At 41.3% G+C, this 18,900-nt stretch overlaps 2 protein-coding genes across 3 annotated transcripts in view; both read right to left on the minus strand.

The window, feature by feature from the left end:
• The window catches only part of MEP1B (meprin A subunit beta), a 30,368-nt gene extending 29,076 nt beyond the window's left edge, over nt 1-1,292 (minus strand). Inside the window, 2 exon segments of the mRNA XM_050892268.1 lie at nt 1,144-1,244; nt 1,247-1,292. Of these exon segments, the coding sequence (XP_050748225.1) occupies nt 1,144-1,244; nt 1,247-1,292 (147 nt within the window).
• A 7,295-nt stretch (nt 1,293-8,587) lies between these two features.
• On the minus strand, nt 8,588-17,113 carry RNF138 (ring finger protein 138). Of its 2 annotated transcripts, none has more exons than XM_050892594.1 (7): nt 16,798-17,113; nt 15,638-15,803; nt 14,023-14,138; nt 12,458-12,523; nt 11,854-11,959; nt 10,935-11,042; nt 8,588-9,503 (listed from the first exon to the last, which is right to left on the minus strand). In XM_050892594.1, the coding sequence occupies exons 1-7, from the start codon at nt 16,908-16,910 to the stop codon at nt 9,435-9,437; spliced, it is 744 nt and encodes a 247-aa protein (XP_050748551.1). In that variant the 5' UTR covers nt 16,911-17,113; the 3' UTR covers nt 8,588-9,434. The 2 variants fall into 2 exon arrangements, with proteins under 2 accessions (XP_050748551.1, XP_050748550.1); XM_050892593.1 differs by having other exon boundaries at nt 12,458-12,526.
• Between the last annotated feature and the right edge of the window lie 1,787 nt (nt 17,114-18,900).

An 18,900-nucleotide genomic window follows, 5' to 3' on the forward strand; every position in this document is an offset into this window, starting at 1 on the left:
TTATTTCTTGATTATAGTACCTTACAAGTGTTTTCCTGAGAGGGTGGAATATGATGAACTCAAAAGAAATAACACATTTTTTGGTCTTACTACTTGGTGTTGGAAGAAAGCCTAAAAGCCTGTTTTTCTACTTCTTTGGTCCCTTTTACATGCAAATAATCAAGAGAATTTGCTTTCTGTTCCCACTTCCCCACTTCTAAGATGCATCAACCAGCACTGAGACCTCACACCAACCTCTTCACAATAGGAGATAGGAGGATGATTGTCCTGTCTCAAAGAAGGGCTGTATGAACCTCTGTGTCACGATCATCACTGTTCTCAGCACTGGCTAAAAAGTGAGTTACCCAAAGAAAACACTAGAAGGTGTTGGAATTGGCATATAGTGACACCAAACAGAGAAGGCACCAAAGTTAAATGCTAACGCTGCATTGTAAAATACAGTCCCTATACACATTTTCCCTCCAATTCACACTGCTTTTTAATTAATTAAACTCAGAGTTTTGACACCTCAACCAGTCATCTGGTATAATAAAACAAGACGCAATGGAAAAATAAACAATATATGAACAACAGAATGTCAGGACTTTTAAGACAGAAGTTCTTGGCATAAATTTCAGTGTCACCCATGAAGTAGATGAATGGGTTTTTAATACATGTTGAGGAGAAAGTAATAAATAGATAGGCAGTCTTAAGGAAGTTTTTTTTCTATCTAATCATGGAAGATGTTTTCTACAGACCTTATCTACTTTTGTGACCATGTTCTCTACAATGACAAACATCTTTCTTTATCGCGTACTGTCTATGTTCAGGCAATATACCTACCCCTTATTTTCCTTAAGGATTTTGCTACATGACTCCTTGCATTTTTCTTCGAAGATGAAAAGCACTATAGCTGTATCATAGGCCCTCTAAGACCGAGGGCCACAGTAAGAAATAACTGAGTATTACTGGAGATGAATTAATAAAGGATAGTGCAACTTATTTGAATAGATGGTGTGCATTTTCAGATGTACAAAAAGAATGGCAGTCTTAGATTATGACTTTATTCTACAGTTACCAGGGCATATAACAACCAAAAGTAATGCCTGTCCTTTCTTGACATGGTCAGGGACCTGTGGAATTCAAGGATGTTATTTCCATTACCATTTTGATCTGCAGGTAGAGTCCACCAGTGTCCTGATTACAAGCTCAGTGTTTGAGGAAAAGTGAAAGCGTCAAATGCGAAGCACAAGGAGCAAGTCTTTAACTGGTTGATTGCTTTTTCCTTTCTTGCAATTCTTTGCCTCGAACATGTTTCACAACTTTTATGGGTGCTAAGCTATCTAATGAGCCCTGAGTAACTATAAGAGACACCTGCAAAATCTGAGCTTTTGCCAGTCAATTACATTTCTTTCCCCATAGACCCACATGCTCCCATGCTGCTAGTAGAAGCAACGAAAAGGAAAGACATCAGAACTTGATGTGGAGTTTGCTGCAGATCTATTGCAGTGACTGCTTGGATCTCCCGCTGAGTTCACCTCGCTAGCACCAGACGGATGGGGAGCACCACGGAGCAGACTGCATGTTCCCTTGGACAGGCACCGTCTTTCTATGCCTGCCCAGCAGTGCTGTTGCCGGTGGGCACTACTGCAGCACAGGTAATAACAACACTGCAGTGCTTATCCCTGCCTTGCTGCAGAAGAAGGAACATTCATCAGGCATTGTCCAATGCAGATGGGAAACATCACCTGCTTTAGTCTTCTTCGTAAAGCTATGTCTGCGGATAATAATCTGGGAAGAGACAGTAATGGGGGCAGAGAGATTGGAAAAAATGAGTGAAGTACAGGAGAACAAGAATGCTCTTTTTAAAAGCCAAAGGAACTTAATTTCAAAATACAATGTCAGCTAACTACAAAGACCCATAAAAACAATTAAAAATAGCTCTATATGGACAGTGATTTTCTAGCATTTTTGGTAGGTAGCTTCAGATTTGAATAGTTCTGTTGATCTTCTGTATTTCAGCACAGACGCTTTGATAATTTTGCTATCAGTATACTGCTCAGCAAACGGTGGTGATTCATGGTTGCTTGGTGACATTTGGGTGGAACCTGACTGATCTTAAGTTTCAGTGTCAACTTCAAGTGATACAAATTCATTACATAATCTTGAAAAGTGCTGGCTTGTAGAGCATTATGTACCCCACTTAACAGTGCTTATAGACCAAATGTTAAAGAGTAGGAGGATAGTCAAACGGCCTATTATTCTCAGACAGTGGATTGTTCCTTGCCCTGCCTCAAGCTTCCTGCATTTTCTTGCACAAATTAGTTTCACTTTTTCAGTTAATCTCCCAAATGGGGATAACACTGCAATAGTATCTCCTTGGCTGATGAGGCAAAAGCACGAATGAAGATAAGAGTTGTCAGATAAACCTGCAAGATAAAGAGACCCTCAATCAAATCCAAAATGTTTCAAGTTGAACACCTAAGTATTTCAAGTTAGGAAACTCCAATGTTTACAAAGCTAGCAGGTGTCATATGGAATATAATGTAAGAAAGTGAAAATTACAACAGATATCAAATACAAGTGTTCCATCTTGCAGAGGAGCAAACAAGACATGTTTGCTTTGATTAAGAGTTATCAAGGAAATGAAGCAGACCTTCAGTTTCCTTGCACTGCTTAGCTACAGGTAAATTAAAAAGCAAGGTTAAAAAGGAAACAGCAGAAGCTTGGGTGTATAACATTGCATCCCTTCCTGTCCACTGCCACTTCAGACACGTGCTTTAACCATCACACACCATTGTGTGAGAAAACAATCTTTCACAAATTAAATAATTACTCATACAGGATTACACCTCTCCCCCTTTCACGGGAATCTGAATCGTGTCCGACGTTTTTACACAAATGTATTTTATGGTAACTATGAATCAGATTACAGTGTGGAACAAACTGTGACTGGTACGCAGCTACTAAAGGGGCTGTAGCTGCCCACTAAGTATCATGCCACTACAGAAGCATTCTCCAGGGACACCTAGTTCTCTCTGAGATGACAGAACACGAGCCTTCGCTGGGGGAATTTCTCTCTTCGTTCCCGAGGCCTGCAGCAATCACAAACTATTGCGTGTCCAGCCAGAGAACAAGTTGGAAGACCTAAGTAATATGACAGGACATTGAAGCATACCTCTACTTGGCAGGAGGCAGACCTCCTCACCGCAGCGGCTGGGAAATGTAATTAGCGAGGTCGTTGACATGTGCGCGGTTTCACAAAGCAAGAAGTCACAAAGCAGCGATAGCCCTATGGCTCCTTCTCACCGAATGCAACAGTCCTCAGATGCCCCCGTGTGACTCCTGTGTGCACTACAACGCTTTGGTTTTAAAGACGACCTCCAAAGAACGCGGTTGGGGAAGGAAAGGTCTTGCAAGTAAAAGGAGTTTGCATGAACATGTTGCATTTTATGTTCACTCGTGAATGGGGGAGCACTCAGTTCTGCCCAGAGTGGAGTCCTGGGGGTACACAGCTTACTTGCCACAGATGATAAAGCACACAAGTAAATCTGTAAGTTTGAGGTTTTAAAGTAAGTTAGAAATATTCTTTCTGTAGATTGGAATGACCCCAGTCAGTCTCTTAACCCTTAAAACATATAAAAGATTTATTACATTTTATGACACATCTGGATAGAAATCCCATATCTAAAAGTGGCTCGGAGTACAACTACTTAGTGAATTAGCATCCTTAAATACTATCCTTATTCAGAGACAACCCAAAAATATTCAGTGCCCTCTTGTGGTTTGAATTATGAAAGAAGAAACATTCATAAAAGAAACTACTGAAGTTTGAACAGTCTCACAACAGAGGTGGCACATAAATCGCACCTTCTATGACACTAGTGCCACAACAGTTACCCTGGAGAAAAAAGCCACCATCTTCCTACCGTCTTCTGTCCATACCTGCAAAAACAGAGAACCTAATGCAAGGCTTTCTGAAAAACAAGTGCCTATTACCCTTAAAGAACTGATCTGCAGGAGACGCTTTTTATTTTAAACATCATCCTAATCTCTCCAATAAAAAAAAAAGACCCTCTCCCTAAAGAGAACAACAAAGTAAATGCTTTAAAAAGCATTTAAAAGCAATACAATCTGACTGGTAAGACTTTCAGATTCTTCCAAACTGCAAACACATTCTGAGAAATATAAACTCTTCCAGCCATAGAAGTAAACATGGCAGGCAAACTCTGGAAATTATTGATGCTAAGTTTCTTAGTTACTGTATTTACCCGAGGCCCACATCAGCCCCCAGATATTGAGGGCACAGCCAGAGGAGCTTATAAAACATACAGATTATGAAACAATACTTAGCAGCTAAGTAACATAATCTTAGCTGTTTAACTGCTGATTACTTTAAAAGACAGAAAGCGGAGTGGGAGGGAAACAGACAGCGTAAACTTATGAGAATCACTGTAGGGAAATACATACAGAGGAAAACGGGTGGTGAGGCACTGGAACAGGTTGCCCAGAGAGGTTGTGGATGCCCCATCCCTGAAAGTGTTGAAGGCCAGGTTGGATGGGGCTTTGAGCAACCTGGTCTAGTGGAAGGTGTCCCTGCCCATGGCAGGGGGGTTGGAACTAGATGATCTTTAAGGTCCCTTCCATCCCAAAACATTCTATGATTCTATGAAAAAAAGAGAGAAACACAAGAGTAGAGAAAGAATGTAAAGTAATAGTGAGGAGCACTTTTCTCAGTGACTAAGCGTCCTAAGCTTAAGCAAGTTCATAAAACCAGTATTCTGTCACTAAGCCCTGGGAAATGACCTGCAGCTTCATGGAGCTGAGGAATGCATCCTAAATGTATACAGAGGATTTAAGGCAAAGATCTAAAATGGAATTAGATGCATTCCACAGAATGCATTTGGCAGTGATGACTTTTTTTCTTTCCCCTCTAATTTCCTATGAGCTTGTGGAGTGGTGGGGGAACAAACATAAAATTTACTTTCCTAGCTCTTTCCTGATCATGTCCACAAAAACAGAGATATATGACTGGGGGGAAGAGGGGAGAAACTGTTAAAAATAGAATAAGGCTGGTTAGGGCTGGAAAACGAAGAGGTGAAAATTGGTCCTTCCCAAAGCAGACCTACAGTTTGAGGAGAGTAAGAAACAGTACAGACCTACTTTACTCATGAGGGGAAAAAAAAGGCCACGCTTTGACCCTAGTGAGTCTGGTAATTCACTGGGAAGTGGCAATTTTAACATTATCGAAAAGGCTTCTCATAGTAGAGGCCCTGAATTTTGTCTCCTACGTGTTTTCAAACATACCTGCAACAGGACACAAAAGAAACCTGATATCTAGAGCAAGTTTGAATGTACACTGTATGGAGAACAGACTGTGTAGTGTCTGTGCGCTTTCATTGCTAGTTTCTCCAGTTCTAAAAGAAACCTGAAGATGCTTTTGTCAGATATTCTTGTAGCTCTGCTTGCCTGCAATAAAACCACCTTTGCTGCCAGGGTTTCATTTCACAAACGGCACAGTGCTTACATGACATAGCAAACTGCACATCTCTTAAAGAGCATCCATGCATTAGTGTGTCTGTTTCAGCATAAAACAAAGGATATAAAAAATACACTAGCCGTACTCTTTTATAGCAGAGTCCTCACAGACACTCATGTGTTCAAATCTCACTGGACTGAAAAGCCACATCTAAGAAGAGGGACCCAGGAATGCTTCCCAAATACAGAAAACCTCCTAGCCCTGACTACCTGTCAGAAGATGACCTGGGTGCACGAAAGGCCCCCTCTCTCCCTGGGAATGAAGCCCTAGCTTAGGACTGGAGCAGGACAATGGGGAGTTCTACAGAGCTCATGTATCCTATAACCAACATACTGCCAATGAGAATTAAACACGTTGAGTGCATTCTATCTAAATAATGAAATATGCATTGCTGTAGTAAAAGAAAATCAAATGGAATCTCTAACAAAGGGCTTATAACCAGATTGAGGAGATACAGTGATTTATTTAGAGCTCAAAAAACTAGACTCTAAGGGGAAAGAACAATAAACTAATAAAAAGTAAATTTACATAATTTTGCTATATTTCTATCATTCAAAATAAGACATTAAGTCAATTTCATAACTGTATTATCATCTGTATGTCCTTAGAATGTAAAAGCACAAGAAATAACCAAAGGGTTTTTCAGCTCAAAAATACAGGGCAAGAGGATAAATCATCTAGATGCCACCTTGCTGGTCCAATAATGCAACCAGCCCAAACTTATTGACAATTCTTTCCTCAGAAAACCATTAACTCTTCTCGGTAAATCTACCTTTAAATAGCAAGGTTTGCTCTTGGCCCCGCGTGTTACATACCTCTTTCTCTCTCCTTTTAGGATGTTATTTCTCTATTAACATTACATGGGACAGCAACAGACGAACATGGAAGGGAGAAAAGAAGCACAAAGTAAGTTTTGGCCAACCTATCATCTTTTCTGCTTCATGGAAAGATCTGAAGATGTGATACAAGGTAACTTGTCAGCTCGTCAATGGATCATGAGACACAAGTCATCGGTTCCAGCAGCATACACGACATTCTAACCATTCAAAGCGTGAAGGCATACAACTGACCATGTACTTAGGCTTAGAAAGCATCTGAAAAGGAAGAAGTAGCATCAAGGGAACTGATCATCTTTATTATGCAACAAAAAGACAAACAGAAAATAAAATACTTTAATAGGAGAAAAAATAGAAGGTACAATTCAAACATAATATACCATATTGAAACCATACACAATGCAACGTGAACATGAAAACATTGTTAAACAGCAATCTTCTAGTAAAGATTGCATGTTTTGAGTACAAGCATCACCCATCACAAATACACAGCTTTTTGTGCATGTCTGAGTTTCAGTGAGAAAGATCACGACCACCAGCAGCATACTTAGATTGTTTCATTTTCATTAAACGCTTACCCAGTGAATGTATTGGATGCAATCTCTTAAGTACAAAATCTTAAGCAAGGCAGCACCTGCCAATACAGATTTTAACATATGCAAATAAAGAGGATAAACATTTTGCAAGGGTTTTTTATATTGCATTTATACACTTTTGTTGCTTTAAAAATGTGTATTCAAGTCTCTCAACATTTAAACATGGCTAAAATGCTCAGCAACTACACATCAAGTGACAACTAATTATTGCTATAGAAAAATTTGTTTCCCAGAGTTTTAAAATAGATGTAATTTCATTTGCAATTCTCAAGATATGTTCAAGCAATAGAAATAACTAGTTCCAGTGTCCATGAGGCATTCTGAATCTGTATTTGCTGTAGGCATTTATTGCCAGATCATATAAATATTTTATTGAATCTAAAAAAGTTAACTAAACTTACATATAACTACTAAATTCCTTAGGAAATGTAGGCAGTAATAAAATCACCACGGTATGCGTTTTTATTTTAAAAAGCTAAAACTTTAGCATCAGGCTACCTTGGAATTACTTTCTGTCTAAGGGCACTATTTCATAGTTGGCTTTATAGAGCAAAAGAGAAAGCAAAAATCCAAAGAACCTTTTCAGCTGGATCAGTGAACCACTCCAAATCAGTACGTGGTCACACAAGCACTAGAGCTGACAGACGAGTGAGAACACGCAGACAAGAGCATGGGGGGCAAACAGGCAAGTTGGAGTACAAGATCAAAGCGTGGCCTGCTGTCAAAATACTGTATTAAGCCAGTAACAAAATGCAAGGCATGTTAAGTTGTTATAAAAAGGATATAACCTTTAGATGTTTCTGAAATAGCCAACTTCCTCTGTATTTTAGCCAGCTGTGCCTTCAGTAATGTTTTACAATCTTAAAAAATATAAGATAGAAATGACAAGTTACAGTGTATAGTGTTCTAGTTCCAACACTCAACATACTGGAACTAAGATTCATTTCTGAAACTCATTACATTGCAGAATGAGGCATTTCAATCTTAACAGTTTTGGAATATGAAATATCCCAGTATTCAAAGAATGATCAAAACCCCTACTTGGAGAGCAAATGGGAGCCAGGGCACAAGCAGCAGATCGTACTTCAGCTGCACAACTGATACTATTACACATAAATCACCAACTAGACTAGGAAAATTACTGGGGATGTTTTCCACCACGTATACAATACCCATTCAGAACAATAGTTTGACAATGGGCGATGGTGACACAGGATGAAGAGTCAGTCCTAAAAGGTACACATTCAGAACAGTCTCTATTTAAAACTCAAAAATGTAAGCTGTGCAGCTTTCTTTCCCCTTCTCTCCATTAGTATTAAATAAAAGACCTTAAAGTTCTTTTACAAATGGATTTTCCATTTAAATTCAAAATTGCATTATTGCTCTGTTTTCTCTGATTTTAATGACGATCTTGCTGGGAATGTCGAAATCTAGAATACGAACTCTTTGTTCTATTGTTGGTAACTATTTTAGAGCAAGTTTTTCTTCTCAACTGTTTTTTCAAGCCTTTGGATGCAGGAGATGTCCAAGTTTTAAACAGTCTTACCAAAATAAACAAGTTCATTTCTGAGTGTTGGTAGGTCTCAAGCCAATTAGTTCTCTAGTTACACAGCCTTCCATGAAAGACAGGACAGACCAAAACTTGAATTCCAAATGCAACAACTTTAAGAAGTTCTTAAAAAGCTCCAACAAAATTAAAAACTAGCTGGTCACAGTCACGTACCGAAAAAGTATACCTTTTGCATGTCATCTTGAACTGCTCAGAAAGTATGTCACCTTCCTTAGGAGCTGGGATTACAGGGAAAACTCCTCACCCATCATTTTAGTAAGCAAGCGTCCTAGCTCAGTTATGCTCCAGAAGGGGAAAAAATAGATGTAATTATTCCCAGGCAATGACATCATTCTTTCTCAAGGAAAGGTGAAAAAAAAACCTGCTCTGCATTGTTGATCTATAGAAAACAAATATTTTTATTTCTTAAGTTGTTATTTTCATTCACATAGTAACAGTAAAAAACAGATCACAACATCAAATAAAACTTTGTCCTTGGGCAGGAGGAGAAAAAAAAAAAAATCTCATAGATATCTTAGCAGATGACAGCTGAACTTAAAGAAACTCAACAGTGCAACAGAGCATTTCTGCATGTCTTCCTAAAGATACTTTCAAAGTCAGTTTTGGTGAATTAAAATATCTGACATTAATAAAAGAAACCATGTAATTAACAGAGTAGTAAAAGTTAGAGAAAATCAAGACAACAGTGAGAAGTTCCAAATAGGTCCTTAACTCCACAGGGACAGATCTCAGTAAAGATGTCCAGTTTGAGTTTCAGCAAAATCATTTATGAAAAGTCCTTGTGAGTGTGGAAAAAAGTTAAGCCTGAAAAGTGGTTACTGAATACCATTTTTATTAATATACACTTCAGATCACCAACAGAATTAATGTAATTTTTCTCTCAGACCATCAGTAAGATGAAGGGGGGCTATACTTTAAAAGTTCACATGACAGGATTCTTGAACTGCATTTTGGTATTGGGCTTCTTCATCAAGCTGAAGATTCTAAACAAAATGAAAACATCATCAAAATGGACAAATACTCAAGATGTACCACAGTCCTTAGTATAATCATTCATTTTCCACATTTTTACATAGGAATTGGCACCTAGATGAAGACTCTCCATCTTTATGCATACTAGATGACTGTTTATGTTGCACAGTATCTTTTATTTAACCAAGAGATACATGAGACAGGAGAAGAATCAGATGAGTGGGACAAGGCTCATTAAGCAGAAGGGTCCATCTTCTCTCCCTGGCTCAATTACATTACAGAATAGCCAGCTCAGGAAAGCTGACTGTGTCATGCAGTTCTTATAACAGGGCTTCCAACCAGCCATAACTTCCTCCATTAATAAAAACAAAATGTGATCCCCAGACAACAGTAATCATAGATTGTTGAGAATATACTGCTTAAAAGGAGAAAGCAAACACATATCACAAAAGATAGGTGGTTAACCCTGCTACTTTTGAAAAGCTATCTTCCAAGTTGTTAATATGCCAGAGTAATACACCTTTTTAGTGCAATTCTGGCAGCTTTCCCAAATCAGAATTCCAATCACCAGTTTTACATCCTCAAACATGCAGGATGCACTCATGTTGAAGAGCCCAATCCCCTGTATCAGTCTCCTAGTTCTTCATGCCTTTGTCACAGATCACTCAACACAAAGAACAATATGCATCATCTTTGCCATCTTTAACCAGTGAGGCTGCCTATGCCTCAAATACGATGCCTGTCCCACACAAAGCTCTAGCAGCGTACCCCAAAGCCTGTCAAACTCTGTAGAAACTACAGCACAAACTCTGCAGCTCTCTGATCCCACCTGCGGAACTCAACTGGTTGGCTTCACTTACAATCCACCCACTGACTACCTCTGTGTATGTAGTTCTGCATCTACTCCAAGGTCATTTACTCAAAGTGAGCCTGAAAGAAGGCAACCAGAACAATGATTTAATGACACATCTCTTCTTCACATTGCAGCCTCTCTCGCAACATACTGGAAGAGAGGCTGTAGCAGCAATACCAGCTAGTCAAGCTGTACTTCGAGTCCTGAGAATTATGATTTAGCCATTTCTGCCATAAAAGGTCAAAAATGTCAATAAAACAGAGTAGCATCTATTTTATTTCCCCCAGAAGCAACAGTAATAAACTGTTCTGGATGAACGAATAGTTCAGACTGAGAGCACTAAGCTAAAGACTTAAGTCATCAGTTTGGAGCAGAGCTTAACTGTTGACAACACCTATTCCCAGTAGCACTTCATGTTGATAACAGAAAGTTTAAGAACAGACAGGCCTACTTCTGAGTTCTGTACAGAGCAGGAACATAGCATGTCCAGAGCACAAACAAGTTTGGTACAAATTTTTTATTTGGCATTTTTATTTCTAGAAAAAAGTTACCATTTATTCCCCTACACATCAAAGAAGAAAAAGCTTACCACAAATTCTCCGTAGTCAAACCGGTGTCTTAGATTTAGATGGCTAACAAGATTTCTAGTAACTTGGTTAGTATCTGCCCAAGGAAGAGATACACAAATAGGACAGATCTGAATTTGGAGGGGAAGGGGAAAGAGAGAGAATTAAAAAAAGTTATTGGTAATACAGAACGCATTAAAGATGTTCTACAGGAATAACTAGTCTATTACTCATATGCTACCAAAATACAGTAGAGATGTTCACGTAAAATAATAGTTCCAAGTGTTCTTTTCCTCAATTGTGTAACATTCAAAAATTACATTTAAACTTGCCAAATTTCTTAAGTGTTTCTCTTAGGAGTGGAGGATTATCATGTCTGTCTGGCACTCTTTGTCAATTTCTGTTGTTTAAAATTTAGAAAAGAAAGTGATTACTGCATCCTACTTATTGTTTGGGAGAATTTTCATACAACTGAGATGATCAAGTAAGCCGAAAGAAAAAACAACACACCCTATACAGATGAAAAGAATAGAAAGCCAAACAGATTTTTCTCCTTCAGTCCGTTTGATTACCTTAGATTACTTTTCAAGTAACTGTAGGTTTCACATGAAACAATAGTTACGTTACAAATGGGATTCTATACAAACAGATCTGAATTACTAAAAGAAGAAGAGTAAGTGTCAGGCTCAAAAACTGAGTTTGTTTCACATCAAGATAAATGAGACAGCTAAGTCAGAAATGCCTTAGAACCAACAAGAAGCCGGACAAGAAACATTTTCACATGAAAGTCACTCCTCAAATTAAATGCACTGCATTAAGTATATTGTCTTTCTCAGACCACGGTGATCTTTACAGATCTAGAGTAGCTACTGCAAATTTAAAATTGTTCACATAATTATAATGAAAGTAGCTTAAAAAGCATACATAAGCAACTCTACTTACTACAGGAACTATCTGATAAAGATGTCTATTATTACAGTGATCCAGCAAGCGTTGTCTGGTAAAATTGGCTTCCTGACACAGGGGGCATTTGAAGGTTGGGTGTCCACTGTAAACAGAAATACACAGTATTAAACAGAAAAGAGAGTTTTAGAAGTAGTGTTACAGAAAGGTTAATTCATCTGGTATCTTGTCATTATTTTCCCTTACTTTAGTAACAACAAAAAAACCCCACCCTCACTTACATAGTAGCGGATCTAATGGAGTTCCAGTGCTACTTCCAAATTGCAGTTTTAAAGTACATTTATTATTTGTACACCTAAATGCATTCTTCTAAGACTTGGACTTCAGAAAATCTTTTGTTCCAATTGCGGCTGCACCCTGTTCTTACTTACCAGTAACATCTTTTAGTGCAAATCCTTCAGGAAAGTACTGAAAAAAACCAAATTCTAACGTATAGATGCAAATGTAGAAGAAACTGCAGTGTTTTTTCAATACAACTTGTTGTAGGTGTTTGTGTGGGTTTTTTTTTTAAACTTAGTAAAAGCTTGCACCATGACCGTCTGGATCTATTTTAATAATAACTATAGAAAAATAAGCAGCCTACCTTGTTTCTCCTTGAAGTATTTGATTATTAGCCATCTCGCCATTATCAGATATTGCATCACTCCTGCTACTTTAAATGAAGAAAAAAAAAACAAAACAATGAAAACTGAGATTATTTTACTCCATTATCAAAATTTTTAAAAGTTTAACAGTAACGGGGCGGGGGGGGAATTCATTAAGTCCCATGAATTTCAAGGCAAAACATACAATGGCACATATTTTAACTCTCATAACTTTTCCTTTGGATCAACGTACATCTCAGTATTTAGTTACCATGGTGACCCTTGGTAGAATACTACACAACTTTATAGGAAAGTGGTATATAATACAACAAACATTTAGCCAACAAGAATGGTAATGGAGCTTACAGCCAAGCAGCTCAAAAAGCATTATGAACTACATGAATGTTAAGACAGGTAGCACTTTCTAAGTTTTTTGACTTAGGACTATGTAAGTAGGCATTTAACTGCCATGTGTTTACACAAATAATTTACAACTTTCAACTACAGCAAGATAAATTTTGTTACACTGAGCACAAAATAAACTATTTCCTAAAATAAGAGTGACAGACAGGAACATTTTAGAAAGTAACTTTGACCACATATGCACCTCTAGCTAAGCCAGAAGAAACTGCTCAGACATGCTGATCATCCTAAGAACATGAGTATTTACAGTCACAGTACATTTTTTTATACTTCTGTAATATCATAAGCACAGGTATTCTGTTGTGGCATAGTCAATAAATAGTGATATAATAATATCCAGACACTTTGGTGAAACATTGCTGCAGCTAGTTCTGGTAACAGCTTAAAATTCCGCTTTCAATATACTGATGGGTTGAAAACCAAACACAGAGAAGTTCAGAGTGCTAAAAATAGAAAACAGATGTCAAAAGAAAGTAAATAAAGGACAGGCTATATGTAATAAAGCCCTATGAAACGAATATGTAAAAAAAGGTCTTCAGAAACAAGCAAAAATCCCCAACCAAATCAAATACATCAGTGAGAAGGTATGAAAAAGAAAGTTCTTTAGCTTTACTGCCTGAAAACAAATGGTGAGTGTCATTTGTATTTTATGGTGTGTAACACACTGGAGTTCCTTATATGTTTCATAAAAGGTCAGTTCAAAATAAATTCAATCAGAAAGCAAAAGCTTGCACAGTAATGTTTTGAAACAGGATACCCACTAAAACAGACGTAGGAAAGGGGAGGGGGAATAAAGAGAGAGGGGAACTTCCCTGGGGTTAAATATTATGAAATATGTTACAAAGTAAGCTGCTTAAATGCTGTCAATGCAAAGAAAGCACGCTACAAATACTATACACTTTTTAGGAGAGTCCCTAGAAGACATTCCAAACCATCATGCAGAAAGGTTTTCTTCTGTATGCTAAGAGTAAAGAAAAAGACCTGGGAAAACTGTCATTTTTTGAAGCACAAAAATATGGACAATAATTATTGCAAAAAGAAGGCATGCCCTGGGGAAAAAAAAAAAAAAAAACCCAAACACTTTCCTGGGGCGGGGGGTGGGGAAGAAGATGCATTGTTATACATAAAACACCCTGATTACCTGTTCCCTGTTGAATCCTGGGAAATCTGTAAGTTTGGAATAATAGAAGAAACACCATATTCATCCTGATACTTCTTACACGTTTTATAATGCTGTCTCATCCATGAAAATCTAACCTGTAAATGAAATGCCAAATTATTGAAATTATACTAAACAATCCAGGGATAGAAGGAAGAGATAATTCTGCCGACAGAAAGCACTGCATGCAGGAATTATATAGACATCATATGCAGCAGAAACCAGAACTTCTGTCTCCCCTCTCAGCATGAACACTTTCTTCCCCAAGAGGAGATCTTCGATTCCTTTTTCCATAGAGCCTCTGTCACTCTGTGAGACTCCCCAAACCCCCAACAACCAGGCATCTGAGAGCTCTCTCAGGGGTGAAAGATGTGAGTGAACTCCATTTAACTGAAACAAAGTCACAGGAACCACACCTCCCACATCCAGGATCAATAACTGATGAGCTATGACAGAGAGAAGCCATGAGGACGGGATAAGCACCACTGCTCCTTCAGTCTTCTCTGGCCTGCTGTTACCTTGTGCAGAGCAAAATCTTTGTGCATTAGGTGTGTTCTGGGAATATCTACCTTTTCTCTTTGAGGGGGCAGGGGGAAGAGGTGAATGACCACCAACTTAAGGCTGCTTATCCACCTTAAATGCAAGGTAAGACAATGAGTTGCTTACATTTGTTAGAAGACAGCTGTGCAGGACATGCCCTAAATCAGAATTTCAGGTCCAACAGCACTGTCAGAAAGTGCTCACAGGTTTAGAGGCTGAACAAGATCACATCTCACATGCCTGTGCCTAAATTCCATTAAAGTTCTTATAGGGATCCGTTTGGTTCTTCCTTCCAGTTTACCAACTTGCTTTCATTTCTTTCTCCCAGCTATTCATCCTAATGAATCATGTGGAACAAAGCAAGCAGCTCAGCTTTCCACTAGTGCTAATCTTCACATTGGCAGAACTAAGTCCCAAGTGAAATGAAACAAACGTGAAGACTACCTGGATTTGATGCAATCTGATGTAAACAAAATATGTGGCTGAAACCCTGCATCCATTTATACCAGAAGAGAGATTGCTCTTGATTTCAGTGGGGGTCAAGATTTCACCCAATGTTCTGAAAATAGTGACCCCTTTACAAAGGGAATGAAGGGAATGTAAACAGACTGATGGGGCAGTGGGAAATTACATATGATTGTATGTACTCCGAAAGTAATCAACCCGTATTTTTTGGTTTAAAATTAAATTTTACAGTAGCTCTAAGCACTTTCATTTCCATACTGAAAGTTTCTGAGCTTTTCCACATATCTCATTTTCGGTTGCCTAACTCTTCTTTTGCCAGTTTTATAGCTATATCCAGTTTTTGCATTGTTTTGGGGAAAAACTGGCACTCCACTTAATAAGTCCCTATAGACAATACAAGATCCTCTTTCAGTTTACACCTGTTAGGCATACCTAGCAGGCACTGCATGCCTAGTATATGTACAAGCCATAGAAAGCTAAGTTCAAACTGCTATAGGCTCTTTAGCTCCAAGAGAAGAACGACACACAGTAAAAGTGTGTCTGGTCAGAAATAAGAAAAATTTATCCAACTTTCTGTAATGTTTTACTCTACCTGCTTCTCACAGCATCTACAGCCCCCAGAAGCTTTCTTCATACTGTTTTCAACATCTAGAGCCCTTTTGGGATATGTTCTTTCTTTTTTAGTCACGCTCCCCCGGCAGAGAGGACAATGCGTTCCACTTTCTCTGATAGCTGTCAAGAAGCACTTCCTGCAAAACCTAAATTAAAAAGTTACCACAAACACAGGTTAGCAAAGTGAAGAGAGTTAGATACTTTGTCCTTGAAGAGAGCTGGGTGATTATTAGGAAAAAAAGATATATATCAGGAGTAATAGTCTACCAAATACAAATCTTTATAAATATCAGCAAAATGAAATAATGCTTACAAAGAAGTATACAGAAATTAGGGGAACTTGGCAATGCACTTTAGGTAAAGATCTTACTATTTACTGACTAGTATTCCTGAGCTGTACACCGGATTGAACATTAATGAGATATTAAATGGTGCAGCAGGCACGTGATATTGGAAAATCTTATCAGAGTAATTCCTGTTTATTGTCCTTAAGCGGAGCCAAAAATACTGCAAAGCTTCATTTAGCAGGCGTTTCCAAAGATCTTGGTTCATCAGCGCTTGCAGTTCTTTCACTTTCTTTCCTCGTGTACCAACTGCCAAAGCTATTTCGCTTTCCTACAAAGTAGTACTTTGTAATTAAACGTTCCTCTGAAAAACGCAGAATAGATGAACTGAAAAGAGAGAACAACTAAGCTATGGTCCTTGTTTGAAAACGAACAGGAAACTATAAAGTTAAAAACGCGGGTTAGGTTAGACGTGTGAGACGTTGTCACCGGCAGTAAAACTCGGCCACCACCGACCAGACAACCGGGGGCTTGCTTCAAGAGGTGGCTTTCCTAACTGACCGGTCCTCATTCGCTACAAAAGAAAGAGGCGAGGGAAGGCTGGGGCAGCACTTCGCATGCAAGCCTTAAAGCCGGCTCTCGGCGGCGGCGCGTCAGTCCCCGGGGCGGCCGGGCGGGAAGGAGCTCCGCGGGTCCCGCTGCCCGTCCCGTCTCCCGGCGCGGCCGAGCTCCAGGCCGAGGGTCTGTGCGCTGGGAAGGGGGGGGGGGGGGGCAGAGAAGTAAGAGGCAGAGAGAACCGGAGGAGGCAAGGGAAAAGCTTGTGAAGGGGGAGGGGGCGGCAGGGAGGAATACCCACACGTGCTGGCAGTTCGCAGTCCTCACGGGTGTTTTGAACACCTCCTGGCAGACGGGACAGTAAAAATCATCCTCGCTGAAGCACGCCGCCGCCGCCGCGGCTCCCTCGGCCATGGCAACACGTCAGGGCCTCTCCGTGAGGATCGGGGACGAGAAAACAAGCCCCGCCCTGGCGAGCTGAGCTGAGCTGAGCTGAGCTCCCGCGGGGCGCCGCCGGGCAGCCCCGGGCCGCGGGACGGGGCGGAGGGCGCCGGGGGTCCGGTAGAAGATGGCGGGTGGGCACCTGGCACCAGGTGGGAGGCCGGGCTGCGGCGGAGGCGGTGAGGGAGCGGGCCCGGCCTGCGCGCCGCACGCCCCGCCCCTCCCTCGCTTCCTCCCCGGCCCGGGAAGCGCCCCCGCCCCGCGCTCTACCTGGCGGTGCCCGGGAAGGGAGCCACCGCGGCGGGTGCCGCCTCCCAGCAGCCCAGCCGGAGCTGCGGCTGGGCTCCCAGCGGCACCCACGCCCCACCGCCGCTCTCCCGGGGGGCGGGGGGGGGGAAGCAGGGGCGGGACCGGGGCCGGGGCCTGGGTTTCCATAGCGATCGCCTCCCGGCCCGGCGGGGCTGCTATGACACGGCGGGGCGGCCTCCGCTCCGCCCTGCTCGGGAGGGCTTCCCCGCTCCGCCTACCGCTCTGCGCCGGCCCCACCGCCTTCCTGGGGCCCGCGGGTGCCGGCGCCGCGCACCTCCCTTTCCGCAGGCCCCTGGGGCCGCGGCGGCGCCGTCCGAGGGCCCGGCGCCGGAGCGGAGCCCGCGGTGGCGGTAGACGGTCTCCCCCCTCAGCGTGTGTCCGCTAGGGGGCGCCGCGGTGCCCGCCGGGGCCGGCCCCGGCCCCGGCCCCGGCCCCGGCCCCGGCCCCGGCCCGACGTGGGAGGAAAGCGTTTACGAGCACCTTCTGCACGAATAAGGCAATAGTGAAACCGTTTCTGCTCTGTTCTTCGTGTGTTTATAGATCGACTGATACTAGCGGTCATTTTATGCGGTGGTTTTGGCGGCATTAGTAATATTTGGGCCAGGGTTTCTGCCTCCTGAATGATGCTGACAGAATCTTAGTTCGGCAGCGTGAGTGTGCACTTTTCTTCCAGAATAAGGAATTCTAAGAATATCGTTGTAGCGAAATAGTAACGCCAACAAGTTTCTCCGGGTAGAGAAGACTTTGAACCTGTTAAGCGCATCTAGCACTGACCTCCTTTGAACATAACTCTTGGCAGGTAAACAACAAACAAAATACTGGCAATACTTCAAAAACAAACGGATTTGTGGAGATTATATTTTTCCAGAACATGTTAATCTGTGAAGATTATGTTAGTTCATAATAAAACTAAGATTCAGGCTAGGCCTGGTCTCTCACCCCGTACCAAAGATGTGGGACAAGGGCTGAGGAGATATGGGTCCTTCACCTTCATTTTCCCTGTCTCCTTGGGACTGCAGCCATCTATACCATAGCTAGATGTTCAGAGGAGATCACTAGGTGGGGAGATCTCCAAGACCTGTGGTTCGCCTATGCTTTCAGCCTCCAGCATTTCAAAACTAGGCTTCAGACATCCATCAGAGCTGTTTCTTGTATCTGCCAGTGATCAGCAGCAAGTGGCAACGCCCACGCCACCATCTGGGCTCGTGGTCTGGAGGGGAGAGAGAGAACTGCAGGAAACGACACGAAGCTCAGGCCTCTCTTCAGGTGAGGATGAGGGGCGAACCATCCTGTGATTCTGTGAAGGATGCTGGCTCTGTTTTCTTATTCAGGATCTATCGCAATTACTATTAGCTAAAAATGCTAGTACCTTCCTAAACAAAAGTAGAGACGGCAGAGCAAAAGCCAATGATTGCCCTAAATACCTTCTTTTTAGACCACATGGACACAAAATTTGAATGCCTCTAAGTACCAGGAGATCTGAAACACTGAGGGGAAGCACATCCGAAGCGATGGGCCCAATGTAAGTGTTAAGTCACCCGGGCTGGGATATTTACTGCCCATGCTTCAGGTCAGGAGAAAATCCGGTGGAAAAGGCAGAACTCCCTGGGCAGGGATCTCCCAGGAGAGGACAGGCCTGGGATTTGAGGCATTG

This window comes from Gymnogyps californianus, chromosome 2 (assembly GCF_018139145.2).
Source record: "Gymnogyps californianus isolate 813 chromosome 2, ASM1813914v2, whole genome shotgun sequence".
NCBI classification, from domain to species: domain Eukaryota; kingdom Metazoa; phylum Chordata; class Aves; order Accipitriformes; family Cathartidae; genus Gymnogyps; species Gymnogyps californianus.

Coding starts and splice junctions, on each gene's coding strand:
- RNF138 (XM_050892593.1), bottom strand. CDS start 16,910: ATGGCCGAGGGAGCCGCGGCGGCGGCGGCGTGCTTCAGCGAGGATGAT. Junction 12,527..14,022: donor CAGGATTCAACAGGGAACAG/GTAATCAGGGTG, acceptor CTTCATTTAAAG/TAGCAGGAGTGATGCAATAT. Junction 9,504..10,934: donor TTGACTACGGAGAATTTGTG/GTAAGCTTTTTC, acceptor CATTTTGTTTAG/AATCTTCAGCTTGATGAAGA.